Source organism: Primulina tabacum, chromosome 5 (genome assembly GCF_025594145.1).
Source record: "Primulina tabacum isolate GXHZ01 chromosome 5, ASM2559414v2, whole genome shotgun sequence".
In the NCBI taxonomy this organism is placed as follows: Eukaryota; Viridiplantae; Streptophyta; class Magnoliopsida; order Lamiales; family Gesneriaceae; genus Primulina; species Primulina tabacum.
The window spans coordinates 10,176,199-10,189,837 of NC_134554.1; the positions used below are offsets into that span (position 1 = coordinate 10,176,199).

The 13,639-nt window shown below is 36.1% G+C and overlaps 3 protein-coding genes and 1 pseudogene across 3 annotated transcripts; 2 read left to right on the forward strand and 2 right to left on the reverse strand.

The window, feature by feature from the left end:
• Positions 1-1,729: 1,729 nt before the first annotated feature.
• Positions 1,730-4,800, reverse strand: LOC142544733 (amino acid transporter AVT1D-like). Its single transcript, XM_075651769.1, has 11 exons — positions 4,313-4,800; positions 3,907-4,178; positions 3,588-3,802; positions 3,465-3,488; positions 3,213-3,393; positions 2,900-3,119; positions 2,587-2,722; positions 2,323-2,488; positions 2,185-2,228; positions 2,046-2,108; positions 1,730-1,961 (listed from the first exon to the last, which is right to left on the reverse strand). Exons 1-11 carry the CDS (start codon positions 4,504-4,506, stop codon positions 1,872-1,874), a joined length of 1,605 nt encoding a protein of 534 aa, XP_075507884.1. The 5' UTR covers positions 4,507-4,800; the 3' UTR covers positions 1,730-1,871.
• A 1,053-nt stretch (positions 4,801-5,853) lies between these two features.
• On the forward strand, positions 5,854-8,420 carry LOC142546383 (uncharacterized). The gene is given in 7 exon segments (XM_075654068.1): positions 5,854-6,109; positions 6,439-6,581; positions 6,708-6,758; positions 6,953-6,984; positions 6,986-7,175; positions 7,265-7,367; positions 7,590-8,420. Coding segments are annotated over 7 exon segments (1,131 nt in total). The 5' UTR covers positions 5,854-6,023; the 3' UTR covers positions 8,116-8,420.
• Positions 8,334-9,342, reverse strand: LOC142544106 (thaumatin-like protein; annotated as a pseudogene).
• A 1,333-nt stretch (positions 9,343-10,675) lies between these two features.
• LOC142546384 (uncharacterized) lies at positions 10,676-13,618 on the forward strand. Its single transcript, XM_075654069.1, is given in 13 exon segments — positions 10,676-11,012; positions 11,103-11,214; positions 11,346-11,419; positions 11,500-11,546; positions 11,651-11,804; positions 11,874-11,918; positions 11,989-12,158; positions 12,160-12,194; positions 12,279-12,340; positions 12,429-12,529; positions 12,959-13,013; positions 13,104-13,151; positions 13,323-13,618. Coding segments are annotated over 13 exon segments (1,296 nt in total). The 5' UTR covers positions 10,676-10,798; the 3' UTR covers positions 13,502-13,618.
• Positions 13,619-13,639: the final 21 nt, after the last annotated feature.

Genomic DNA, 13,639 nt, shown 5'->3' on the forward strand with positions numbered 1-13,639 from the left:
GTCCACCATGATCGAACAAAATTTTGAAAGGACAAGAACTTTATAAGTGAGAATGTTGAGAATAAAATCATTGATATGAGTTATGTGTCCACTCGCATGCAAACAACAGACATACTGAATAAGGCACTTCACAAGCCAAGTTTTGAAGACTTATGTTCCAAACTAGGGATGATCAATATATACGCCCAACTCGAGGAGGAGGGTTGAATGTTCGAACATTTAAGAGGATATGATAGATCAATATTTGGATTTTCACTTTTATTTGGTTAGAATTCTATCAGGAGATTAAACTTCTTGTTCTAGTAAACCTTAGATAGATGAAACTCTATAAATAAGATTATTTTATTCTTTATTTTTAACCCTAATAAAATCTGCACTTTCCAGTCCACGCGTTTTCCATTAACTCCAGGAAGTGACAGTCATAGAGATGTTATATGTGAAGACACAACATAAATAATTTGCCAGCCCATAAAAGTTAAAGAGAGGGCGAATTGATGCAAAGTTTGCAAGCAAATTCAAGTAAAACAAAACTCAGAAGCATATATAATTTAGTAGATACAAATAGTGGTCCTCACCCGTTAACTCGTCCCTTGAGGGGAATTTCTAAATTTAAACCAATATAATCGCAGCTTAAACTTGATTATTCTTGTTTTTTAGGTTTTCTTTTCCAGAGAAATCTAATTAGAAAAACCGAAATGCCTATTTAATATAAGTGTTTTCTTAAAATAACTTTTTTTATCGCTATAATTTTGTAATAAAACAATAAGTAGATATTGATGTTAGAGTTGATCAATATGTTTTCCCTTATTTTAATGAAAATTTTCTGACTAGCATGATCCTTGACGAGGCAATAATATGTATGTAATTAGCGAAAAATTAAGTACACTTTATGTTAATTTTCCCGGGAAAAAGTAAATGAAACTCAACTGCACGAGGGGCCAGATTCAGCTCACCAGAAGAATAATCTCCTGGAGGGGTTACTCGAGTGATGTTTCAACTTCTTTAATGAATTTGCACGTGTGAGCACATGCTTTGCTGAATCAAATTTGGACAAACAAGTCCCTATTGGTCTTTCTGCACAACCACCCCCCAAAAGAATCACACATTCATATACAATTATAATTTTTGGTGGAAATAGGCAAATGAATACAACTCATCGCCTTGTCTCCTCGATCTGCAGTATTTTTTGGGCAGATTCATCATCTAGTCATTCGAAATAGTGATTATCCCCCATTTTTGGTGATTTTTATTTTGATATAAACTGACTTAGGAAATTTGGAATTCGATTAATTATGTTGCGTTTTCTTGTTTCTAAGGTTTCATTATTTTTTATTCTAATAATGAACTTTATAGTTTTGAAAATATTTTCCAAAAAATGTTATTGTATTTTTGTCCAATAAATATGGACTTAGATTTTGATAAATAAAGATAGATGAATTCAAATAAAAATTTCAATTTGTTTAATTTTTGGATATTCTATTATGTGACCAAAGGTTTAATTATTTCATTTTACGATTCCGCTACCACGTACATTATACCTTCGGGCTCGGGCTCGCTCCCTTTCTAAATATCCACACTCAAATTTACCTGACAATATATACAAACTCAAATGTATGCTTGTGAACTTTATACGTTAATTAGTTATAAAATTCTCTCATATACGTATCATTTAAAAGATAGTTCTTTTTTTAAAAAAATTTAAATATAAAAAATTATTTCAGAATTCGTACCCATGTTATATTACGCCTCACATGTGGCATAATTTTTAATGGAAGAAGCGGAAAAAAATAATACAATTGCAAGTATTTCCTATTTCATGTTCAATAATCCAAAGTTAATCTTGCATCGTCATGCCATTTTTCTCTAAAATTTTACGAGTCTGTCATGCTTGCCATTGCCGAGTACGTGCCGACGATGGCGCAAAATACGCCCACAACGATAATAAACACGCACACTGCAATCTGAAGCCATGAATCTCGTCAAACTAGCTAGCTAGGTGCAAAGTTGAATCTTTTAGTGTTGAAATTGAGCAAGAGAAAGTGTACCTGAAGCTTTGTTAGTCCCCCTCGATGAATTTGCATGTAGCAGGCGCAGGGTATGATCACGGACTGCGTGAACGACAAATGTCGAATCATAATTTGTGTTAATGTAACACAAACGAAGAAAATGGACTTCTTAACTTACCACAAGCATCACAAGAAAGGATCCTATCATTGCCATTAGGGATCCTGCATATACAGTGTAGATCAAACGGTTTAGCTCGAAACCATGTGTGTTGTGTTTAAGGATGTCGATGCTATTACATTTACTAGAAATGTTTACCAAAATATGGAACTGTTAAGGCCACGACTAGCGTCGAAGCAACCAAACTTGTTCTGATGAATATAGACACAAACTGAGATCTACTCTGAGCAGGAGGCAGGAGTTCCTCGATTCCTAACGCGACTGGAGTAAGAGATAGAGCATACTTTGTCACAGGGGCCACAACCTGCGAAATGTTTCAAAGAAATGTTATGGAACACAAGGAAAATAGGAGTTTTATGGATCATACGTAGTGTGTACTCGACGTGTTTCCCAGCTTCTTACCACAGTCCATCCGGCGATATTCGATGCTACTAACTTCGTGGGCAGATTCAACGTGAACTGAGGACTCGTGTCTTCGCCGAACATTAGGAATCCAAATACTGCCACACCAGCATACAGTATACCAGCAATTGCAAAGCTGAATCACAAAAATGAGTGATGGTTTTGAGATGATCAAGATCAACTTTTCGAAATTATGTGATCGAAAAATCTTGGAAGAAAAATAACATCATTTTGGCTTATAATGTGATTCTAATCATCGAAGTTTAATGGAGGATGCTTAAGACTGGAAGTCTTTGTTAATAGTCAACCGTACCTGAAAACTAAAAGTGAAGGAAATCTTGAAGGATCATCCATGGAAGAGTATATGTTCGGGAAGACTGAATGGCTACCATAGCAGAAACTGTATATACCAATTGTTATAGGTAATCTGGCGAAGTTTAAAGCGTTTCCACTCGGATGGAAGCCAATTTCACTGGTCGCCCCGACCCATAACAAGCAAAGCACTACAAGGATCATAGTGAATACTCCACCAACTGACAGTACAAAAGCAAATACAGATTAAAATGGGTTCTTTTTTTTTTGTTCGGATTGTACATTCAAGAAAGTAACAGAAAAGAGTCATCGACCTGAAATGTATGATAGCAAACTGAGGTTTCTTAGCCAAACCGTTGGAAGAACAACAAGGGTGGCAACAATAGCACAGATTTGATACGAGTCGAGGTGAATCCTGGCAATATCCATTTGAGCGTTTGGGAAAAAGGCCGACATGTTATCGCTCATCATGATCAAGAATTCGATACAAGAAGACTACAAAACAGAACCCATTTGAGCAAGTACAGATAGAGGAATCAAATGAGAAACAATGTATACATACTAACATATAGCTCCAAATACAAGATGACCTGCAAATATCAAAATTGGCCGAGTTAGTTTCCAGATGACTAAGATAATAAAAGCTGACATTTTCAGTACTTCATGAATCCTGCATGGATCATACTCACAGCAATGCATATTCGGCCACCCAACCCGAAAGCAGCCTGCCCGATATCTGGATAAGTTTGCAGTTGAGTCGAGCTTTCTAAACATCGCTTCAACAAGATTCCGGTGTAGCAGGTAATGATTCCAAAGGCAAAGAGAAGCGCGATACTGAACCACCCTCCTTCTTTGAGTGCATATGGAGTAGAAAGGACTCCTATTCCACACAAAGCATTTACCGCTGCATCAAAAGTAAGAAAAACGGATGCTGAGTAACTTTTATATAATTTCTTGAATGAATGATCATGATCAAGATGCGAGAAAACGGAAGGGTAGAAAACCTACAGTTGATTACTGATTGAGAATATGTACACTGCTGTGTCGATGACAGTTCGCTGATTGAAACCCGTAATCCACATGCGGTGAATTCCCTCACAGGAAGTGCTGAGGAGGTAACTTCTTCTTTATCGCTGGTTGCGGATATGAGAGGCTTTGATAGCGAAAATTCGGTATCTGATATCGTCTGTGGTCTCTTATCTCCCGATTGCTGCAAGAAGCTGTTCCTTGGGATGCTAACCGAGGGAGGTGTTAACATTGTGTACATGTCCATCGATCGCCTGTATAATTCGAAACGGATGGGCGAATTTAATGCATGATTGATGCATGCAACGTTTAATCTAAGCAGAGAAACAATGTAAAACGATTCCAAATATACAAAGTCTGTTGCAAAATCGTACAATGTAGCTTATACCTGTAACTTTGAGGCCAAGAACCACAAGGATCTGAATCCATACCGTTAAACGAAGGGTCTCGCGAGGGGCGGGTAATGTCAGATTCAGAATCATCTTCATGATTGTGACATACCCTTTCAGCCTCATTTTCTTCATCATCTGTCTCGATTTGAATCATGCGGTCTGGACCAAAGTCTTCTTCTTCCAGCTTCATGATCTAATCGGTACGCGTAAATGTAAGAATTTGTGATCAAAATGAGCTAATTAATTATAAGAAACACGGCTGATCAGGGAATATGGATGAGTATATTTCTTGATCTTGGATCTTTGTGTTTTTCTAACACCACGAGCTTAGAACATTGGAGCTAAATCTGAAACACAGGAAACGGAAAAGTTCTTGTCTTGGATTAACGAATTATAAACGATAAATAATTAATTCAAAATATTTTAACAGGAGATCAAAATCTGATTTCTTGTAATTTGTTCAGAAAATTCTCTCCGACAGAAAACTGAATAATTATAATATTGAAATCAATTTAATTTGAAGTCCTTGTTTTGTTAAATTCAAAGCCTGGATTGTAAATTTACTAGATCAAGTAGCTAGCTATATTGGTGCTCAACCATACATCTCTTGCTGATAAAAATAGCGAAGAAATTAATATCTGGCACTTGTCTTTATATTTAGTCCACCTGCAGGAAAAACTTAATTATTTAACCTTTATTTAACTGGTATTTCAATTTTCAATATATGACATGCATAATGTTTAAATTCATGTTTGGCAAGGTCATTTGTCACAATTTCCCATAATTTTTGAATATTGCGCTTCGAATAGAATTATGCATTGTTTTTTTTTTTTTTGCCTGATAGTATGTAATGAATAAAAAAAAGTCAAAGAAAACTATAAATGATTGTTATATATCTTAGTAAATTGGAGCGAACATATTGAGTCACTTCGATAAATATTTGATGTGTATTCGAATTTAAGTCAAACTCAAATATGTCGAATGTTTTTGCCAAACAATATTCGAGCTTAAATTAGTTTGTTATTTAATTAGTGAATCGATCGTGAATTTTAATATTATTAATATAATATATGCATATATTAAATAAATATAATTGAAATATTTCTTGTAATAGTTCGAATTGCTTGAGAACATGGTCGAAGAGTTGAACTCGCACTCAAGTTCTTATTTGAGCAAAAAAATTTAAACTATTCCAGCTTCAAATCAAGTTTGAGCTCGAGTACGGTAAAGTAATTACTACGGTAAAGTTTTCTTCATATTCAATGATCATTTTACTCCGTTTGAATTTATCATAGGAATTATTTTCAACTTCTATTACTCCATTTCATAGAAATTGGATCGAAAATCTTATGTAAGGATGACTAATCTTTTTAATGCTCAAACCAGATTTTGCAAAAAAAAAAAAAAATTAATAAAATTATAATTGGAAAATAACTCCGGGCCTTTATGGCCCAATGAGTGTTACAAGATAACAGGGCCTCTTTGTTTACACACGGCCCAAAGCCCACTTGGATTGTACAATCGCTAATTTTGCCGATGCCTTGTCTTCTTCTACCCGTTCTATTAGTTATAATCTCCACGATTCGAGTTTGTTCCAGAAACCCCTCGATTAATTTTCTGCGGGCCTATAACTAAGCTTGATTTCGCCCCAAGTTTACCAATTTTCGGATCAAATTTGATTCTTACAGTTGTTTGATTTGATTCAGAATGGCGAAGGAAGGTCCTAATTGGGATGGTTTACTGAAATGGAGTCTCTCTCATGCTGATGGTACCAAGCCTTCTGGTAATATAAGGTACTAATTAGGGTTCTGTAAGTTTTCGATTGTTCTTAAATTGGGGTGTTTTGAATCCAAATTTTGGAGGGCTGGAGTAAACATGGAGTCTTCACTGGAAAATAGGTCGGATATGTTGCGCAAATAATTTTTTCTGTATTTTATTGAAACCCAGTCTTTAGTTCCTGGACAATATCTTAATGGGATGGTGTAAACAAGCCAGCACAGGAAATTGCTAATCATTCTTGAATTATTAGTTATTAAACTATGTATTTTCGTTTTTCTTGGGCTTGGCAAGTATGGATTTTGTGGAAAATGCTTATGAATTGTTGGTTATCTTGTGAGATTAGTGAGGAGGATAGAAGATGGTTTATGGAGGCAATGCAAGCACAGACAGTTGATGTTGTTAAACGAATGAAGGAGATAACACTTGTTATGCAGACCCCGGAGCAGGTTTTGGAGTCTCAGGGAGTAACTTCTGAAGATATTGAAGGTCTTTTTTAGAGGATTTCTTTTGCGTCTTTGTTGTTTGTTATCTTGTAAGAATAGGTTTCGGATTATTTTTTAGTTTGTTGTTCCTGAAAGGCATGGTTTTCAAATTATTTTTGCATTCTTCCAGATATGCTGGATGAGCTACAAGAGCACGTAGAGTCTATCGATATGGCAAATGGTGAGTTTCATTGTTTTATCTTCTGGCTGTGGATTATTTGGAGCACGTGTTTTTTAATTGGGACTATATAATCGGAAATAATTAATTGGAGCCCATGATAGAATATAGATATACTTCAAGCAAAATGTTAGTCTACCTATTGAGGGTCGGTACACGGAATGGCTGACAGGAAAGTTGGTTTTGTTGTTTTCTAGATCTTCATTCCATTGGTGGTCTGGTTCCTCTTCTTGTCCTACCTGAAAAATTCCCATTCTAACATCAGGTCCAAGGCTGCAGAAGTTGTTAGCACTATTGTGCAGAATAATCCAAAGAGTCAGCAGTTAGTCATGGAAGCTAATGGTCTCGAACCGCTTCTATTGTGTTTTAATTCAGATCCGGATGTTACAGTTCGTGCAAAAGCACTTGGTGCAATCACATGTAAGTGGAGTCTTTTTTGTCTCATTTTGACGCTTCTTCGTAGGGCCTTCTGATGACATGTTTTGGTCGTGTTGCATTTACATTTTCAGCTCTAATCATGCATAATAGGGATGGAGTTACTGCATTTCGGTTGGCTAATGGATATGCGACCCTTAAAGATGCGCTGAATACCGAGAATGTGAGATTTCAAAGGTTAGTACGTGAAGATTATAATTTTTTGTGTCTTACAAATACAAGAAGTAGGAGCGGTTGGAATATGATTTCTTTACTCTTAATTTTTAGTTTTTCTCCACATCTCTTGATGTTAACAACTCAAAAAATGGGGCCAACTGCATTTTTTTTAATGTTTGTGTCAAGCTCAATGTCCTGACTGTCTGGTTGTATGTTAACCAACACAATATGAATAATCTGCAGGAAAGCACTTAACTTGATCCATTATCTAGTGCACGAGAATGAGGCGGACATTGGTATTGTGACTGAGCTTGGATTCCCGCATATCTTTGTGCACTTGGCTTCAAGTGAGGATGCTGATGTTCGCGAAGCTGCACTTAGGGGCCTTCTCGACCTAGCTCAAGATAGGTCAAGCACGTCCAACGTTAGTCTAAATGAAGAGAACAATAAACTGAAGCAAATTCTACAAAAACGAGTTGAGGTTATCAGTGAGATGTGTGCTGAAGACCTTGCAGCTGCCAAAGAAGAAAGACTGCTCGTTGACTCCCTTTGGAACACGTGTTATAATGAGCCATCTTCTCTTCGTGAAAATGGGCTTCTTTTTCTCCCAGGAGAAGATGCCCCTCCTCCTGATGTTGCCAGCCAGCATTTTCAACCCCCTCTCAGAGCTTGGGCTATGAGTCAGAATCCGGATGCAAAACCAAGTACTATAAAGAATGAAGCTCCATTATTGATTGGTCCAGGGCCCCCAACTGACAATGCATCCTGATGTAGTTGTTGAGGTGGGAGACGGGAGATATGTTTCCACAAATATTGGTTTTTGTGATTTTTATCTGAAGCGCTAAAAGGTTTTTTGGTCCTAACCTCATCTTATACATTATCGGAAGCTGTTAATTCCTCTTTTCTGTCATCGAGTCTTGATTTATATCTGTTTGCCTACACTAAGATAGTTTTTCACTGATGGATGCTTTACAGCTCTATATTCTATTATTTGATCATGTTTTGTATCATGTATGTTAATAAAACATTTCCGGTTATTTTAAAAAGAGAGAAATATGCTCCATATTGCATAAAGGTGATGACATATCTTGAAGCTCTGCAACCTGTTAAGGCTTGAAGAATCATTAAAGGCATAACTATAGGCCTGGCCTTGGGGCAAATTGCCTTGAACAAATTGGAGTTAACCGTAGGCTTGCAAGTCTTGGGATTTGAATATTCCCCTGTGCAGCAGTACTTGGCGGATTGCATGGCCAAGCAAGCGCTCTTACACCCCATCACTCTGCCTCCCGCCTAACTTCTAAAGCCGAAGGACAGCATGTGTTCAAATCGACGTCACACGATGCCACACCGCACCCAATCCCTCCTTCGGGATTCATCGAAACAGGCAAGTTGAATCCGTCGACTAAACTCACATCGTAGAAATGCTGGGGTGAAGCTGATGTCCCTAATGTCATTTCCACCCCGGTTGCTGGTGGCACGCCACCCATTCCGCGGCAGCGTAACGAGCCCGAACAGTCTCCGGTGGCACATGACCCTTTCCCGTTTTCGTCAAAGTCGCAGCACTGCCTCCCCCATATTCTGCCTGACCACTTCTTGGCCACTGTTAAGGAGAAAACCTCCATCTTAGGGAGTCTGCTGCCCTGCGCTGCCGAGGATTCCCGGCCATATGCTCTCCTGACAGTTGTTCACTACTATGAGTTGGTGTCCCGTGCCATCTGCATAAACGTTTACCTCAAACTTATCAAAAAACATGAGAAAATGGAGATAAAAACTCAGCAGGAAATCGATACCGTACTCACGCCGAGAAACAAAAACATGCACAGGACAGCCGAGAAAAGAAATTTGAAAACCAGCATTATAATGGTTTGAGTATTGACGCGCTAATGGTGATCTCACATCTGAAGCATATGTTGCCAAATTTAAAGCACAAAAAGATTTTTGTGTAGGCTACTTTCAGTTAGTGGCTAAGCTGCAATTTGCATTTCTTTTTTATTTGCATTCCAAATTTAAAACACAAGGGAATCTTTGCATTGCTTCTTACAGATGATTGATACCCACATGAAAATACACTATATATATCGCGCTTTAGAACTTTTGCATGTTGCTATGAGGCATATGAGCTATTCAGTTTCTCCTTGGGGCCGTCGGACGTTGCCTTGGTGCACATCCCTGTGGCCAACATCGAATTTCTCCTGTTCAAGTTTCATTAATACTTAACCATTAGATGCTTGATTTTAAAATTAATTTTTTAAAAAAATTTTAAAATTAATTTTTTTTTTATTTTGAAAAAAAAATTAAAATTTAAAATTAACTATAATAAATAACCAAACATCAACACACAAAAATTAAAGCACTTAACCCTAAAACGTATGTCAAAAAAATCACAAATTTAATATAAAAATAAGCATTATCAAAATAAATTACTTTAACTTCTGAAGAGTCCAAAATTTTTTACAATCATCGATATCATATTTTCTTAACATGGAGAATTTTTAAAATTTTAAGCAATTGCAAAATATCAAAATTTAAATGAATTGTATTATAATTGAAATATTACAAATTTTTAAATATTTTTCATCAATTTATATCACTAGATATTTTAATCATCAAAATAATAATAATAATCGAGTCTAATCAAAAGTATAGTCATACTATTTTATTTTTATAACTTTTTACTAAATATGTTATGAATTTGTAAAAATAGCTTCAAGTATTTAAAGATGTGTATAATATTGTGTAATCACTTGATTTTGTTGCTAAGTAAATACAATTAATTTAGTTTATTTCTAAGTAATAAAATTAAGTAAATACTTAAAAAAATAGAGACGACTAATTTTTTTTCATAAAAATCTAATCAAAATATGAACAAAAGATATTTCTCCCTAGAACTTCATGTTATATCTTGTTCAATTTGTTTTTTTTTTTTTAAATAATGAATTGAAATAAGTTGACTTATATCTTTTAAATGAATTACCGATACAATGAGAGAACCAAATCATATTATAAATATAATTTTAGTTAATAGTTGGCATTTAATTTGGTTTAATCAATGTTTATATATTTTTTAAAATTCGAGATAAAATATAAATATATTAAAAAAAATTGCTCGTGAAGTGAAAATTTTATATTATTTAATTATATATATGGTAAAAAGTATAAATGATTTAAACATAATAATTTTAATTGTTAAAACAAAATATAAAAAAATGTCAATCAAGATTATATATATTAAAAAAATAAAAAAAAATAGAAATTTTGTCAAATAATAAATTTTAAAAAATAAAGTAAAGAGTGATTAGTACTTTTCGAGAGAGAATAACACTCCCAGAAGAATAAATCACAAAGCCTCATAAATCCACATTCGCTGTGACGCTGTTAAGTTTATTACTTTCTTGATTATTCGATCCCAAACAATCGAAACTGAAGAAGGGACAGAAAGAATCTCCATAGTCATGATCAAGCTCGCTACAAAAGCTTCGAGGGCTTTAAGGATCGGAAAAAGCGCCTCCTTTTTCCTTCCTAAGCCAGCACCGATTTCACCTCAAGTAAAGGCGGCGCTGCCGCACACCAGGCAATTTTCAAGTAAAAATAGCTTTCTTGTAGTCAACCCTGTCGCCGTAGAAATGATCAACTACGCTACTGCCCTTGCCCGGGATCAGAAGACAGGTTTATGTTACAAGCATTTAATCTTGCTTTCTTGATTTGAAAAGAACTGTGTTGAGACTGAAAGAGATCTTTTCCAAATGGGATTTGCAGAGGACTCATATGCTCGGGGATTACTGATTTTGGAACAGTGTGAGTCTGCTCAGAATGATGATTACTCGAAGGGTTTGGTCGAGCTTGCTCGTTCTACTTTACTGTTTGAAAGGTTCTATGTTCTCCTAGATTGTTCTCTATATTTCCTGTTGTGTTATGAAATATTGGTATCGCCTTTTTGAGAAAATCTTTTAAATTGAACCTGTCATCGAGTTGTTTGTTGCCTATGGTTTATGGTTTCAGAGGGTCCAATGAGGCAGCCATTGAGAGACTTCGGAACATTCAAAATTTGAGCTTGCCTTCTATTGCTATTAAGGGTAATTAATATCCTAAGATGGTATATTTGATGGTGAAACTCGTGTTTTGAGTGAAGTGGTTATATGTTTCTATGTTCCAGTTGCTGCAGCAGAAGCACTGGCAGGGATTTATCTGGAGTGTGATCGAGTAAGTCATTACCGATATGTCCACATTGCTTATCGGTTTTGGTTAACTGAAGTTGTGGGAGTGATCTCAAAACGAAATGCTCTATGTTGATACAAATTGTCCAGGCTGATGCTGCATCAGTGGCTGCAGATTTAACCTTGCAACTCCTGGAAACAATCAGACTAGAAATCAATGAAGGGAGTGGTTTCAAGGTTCTGGAAACTCGCATGAAAGCAGTAAAAGGTTTAATTGAGCTTATACATGGCAATCTTCACTCTGGTAAGCCTTAATGATTGACTAACCCTTCGGTTTTATATTTTTAAGATTGACATTAAAGCATCTCTGCAGCGCAGTCATTCTTTGAGGGAGTACAGGGAGAGAGCATTTTCATCAGTAAGGATTTTTCTTGAGAAGATGAGATGCAAGTCATGTTGTCTGTCGATATATTGATGTTTCTGTACAGGCAATGCTTGTCTGTCATTTGGTGAATACCTTCATGGCCTGCGGAGGTATTCAACTGCAAAAGAGTTGTACCAGAAAGTACTTCAGAAGACATCCGAGATCAAAGATTTTTCCGATCCAAACAACCTTGGAGCATGTAACATGACTTCAGAGGAAGTTGCAATTGCGGCTAACTTGTGCTTTAGGACAGCTCGAGGCTCATATGGGGTATTGTAAAGAGTTCTATAGTTTTCCATCAAAATCTTATCTAGCTCCGATCTTCATGTCTTAATGTGAGCTTATCCTCTGTAGGAATTTTAATGACGCAGAGGAAATTCTGACTCTAGCTTTAAAGAAAATGGAAGATCACTTGGGTATGCTATTTTCGTGGTTATCCTGAATGAGAGTATGCCTTGTGTGCAAATTATACTGACATTATGGTGGCTTTACTGACCTACGTAGGGCCGAATCATCCCAAGGTAGGTGTCATTTTAACTTGCATCGCTCTCATGTATCAGCTTAAAGCAACAAAGGAGCGCTCAAGTTCTCTTTTAGTTCAAGAGGTCAGAGATTTTGCTTGAAGTTTCAAATTCAGAATGTCTGGTATTTTCATCATCATGATCTTGGTCACTCCACTTCATTAATAGTTAGTACCTAGAGCAGAAATAAAAGCCGAGCTGGGTGTACCTATATTATGGAAAAGTTAAAGCTGCGGGTTTTCCTAGTTCTGTAGTCTGAGCATAAGTTGGTCAACTATATTGCAGTTCTTGTTGTATATTTTCTTAAGCTTTCACTAAGTTGAGGTCTCCTTTCTGTTTCCTTATTTACCTGAAATTTTATCGTTTATAAATGCTTTAAAATATTTCAATATTTGATATCGTGGCCTACTAGAATTGTGTTTTCCTCAATGAGACAGATTCACTGATATGTTTTTTGCCAACATGTTTACTGAAGCTTTCTGCAATATTGATGCTCTCCTTATTGTTTTATAGGGTCTTTTTAGAAGGGCAATCGAACTGCTTAAAGCTCCTTCTTTGGAAGTTGATGGTGGAAAATAATTGTTCTGACCTTTTCAGTTTTCCCATTTTCGAGAGGTTGTGTGGCAAACTATATTGAAGTCATCTTTTGAATGTGTAGGTGCCAGTGAAAATGTTCTTAGTAGAGATATAATTGCACTTGCTAGAGGTATGTATGCCTTAGCATACGATTTTTTGTTAAAATGTAAACATAATACACACTCCAATTTATTGAAGTCTTATAATGACATCAAAACTGATCTCAATTAGCGACTACTTTTGAATGCGTTTTCTGGTTTCCCTCCATGTTGACAGAGGTATGATTTGGGTTTTTTTGAAGGTGGATATGCTCAAACACTTTCCGTACAGCAGACCAGAAAAGCAGAAGGGGAGAGATTGAAGAAATGGGCAGAATCTGCCTGGAGAAACCAGTGGATGTCACTCGGGGAGGCACTCGAACTGGCTGAATCTTCCCCTAAGGTGCCTGTAATAGATACACGCATATGCAGGGCCTTGTAGTTTCAATTTTGTCACAGAATTATCAGCGTTACTTTTTTTTTTTGGTTCAAGTATCTGTAAAAGAATCCATATATCATCTGCTGTAGGGCCTTTAAATGCAGATATTTTGGTGCTTTATTTCTTTCTTTCGAGTATGAG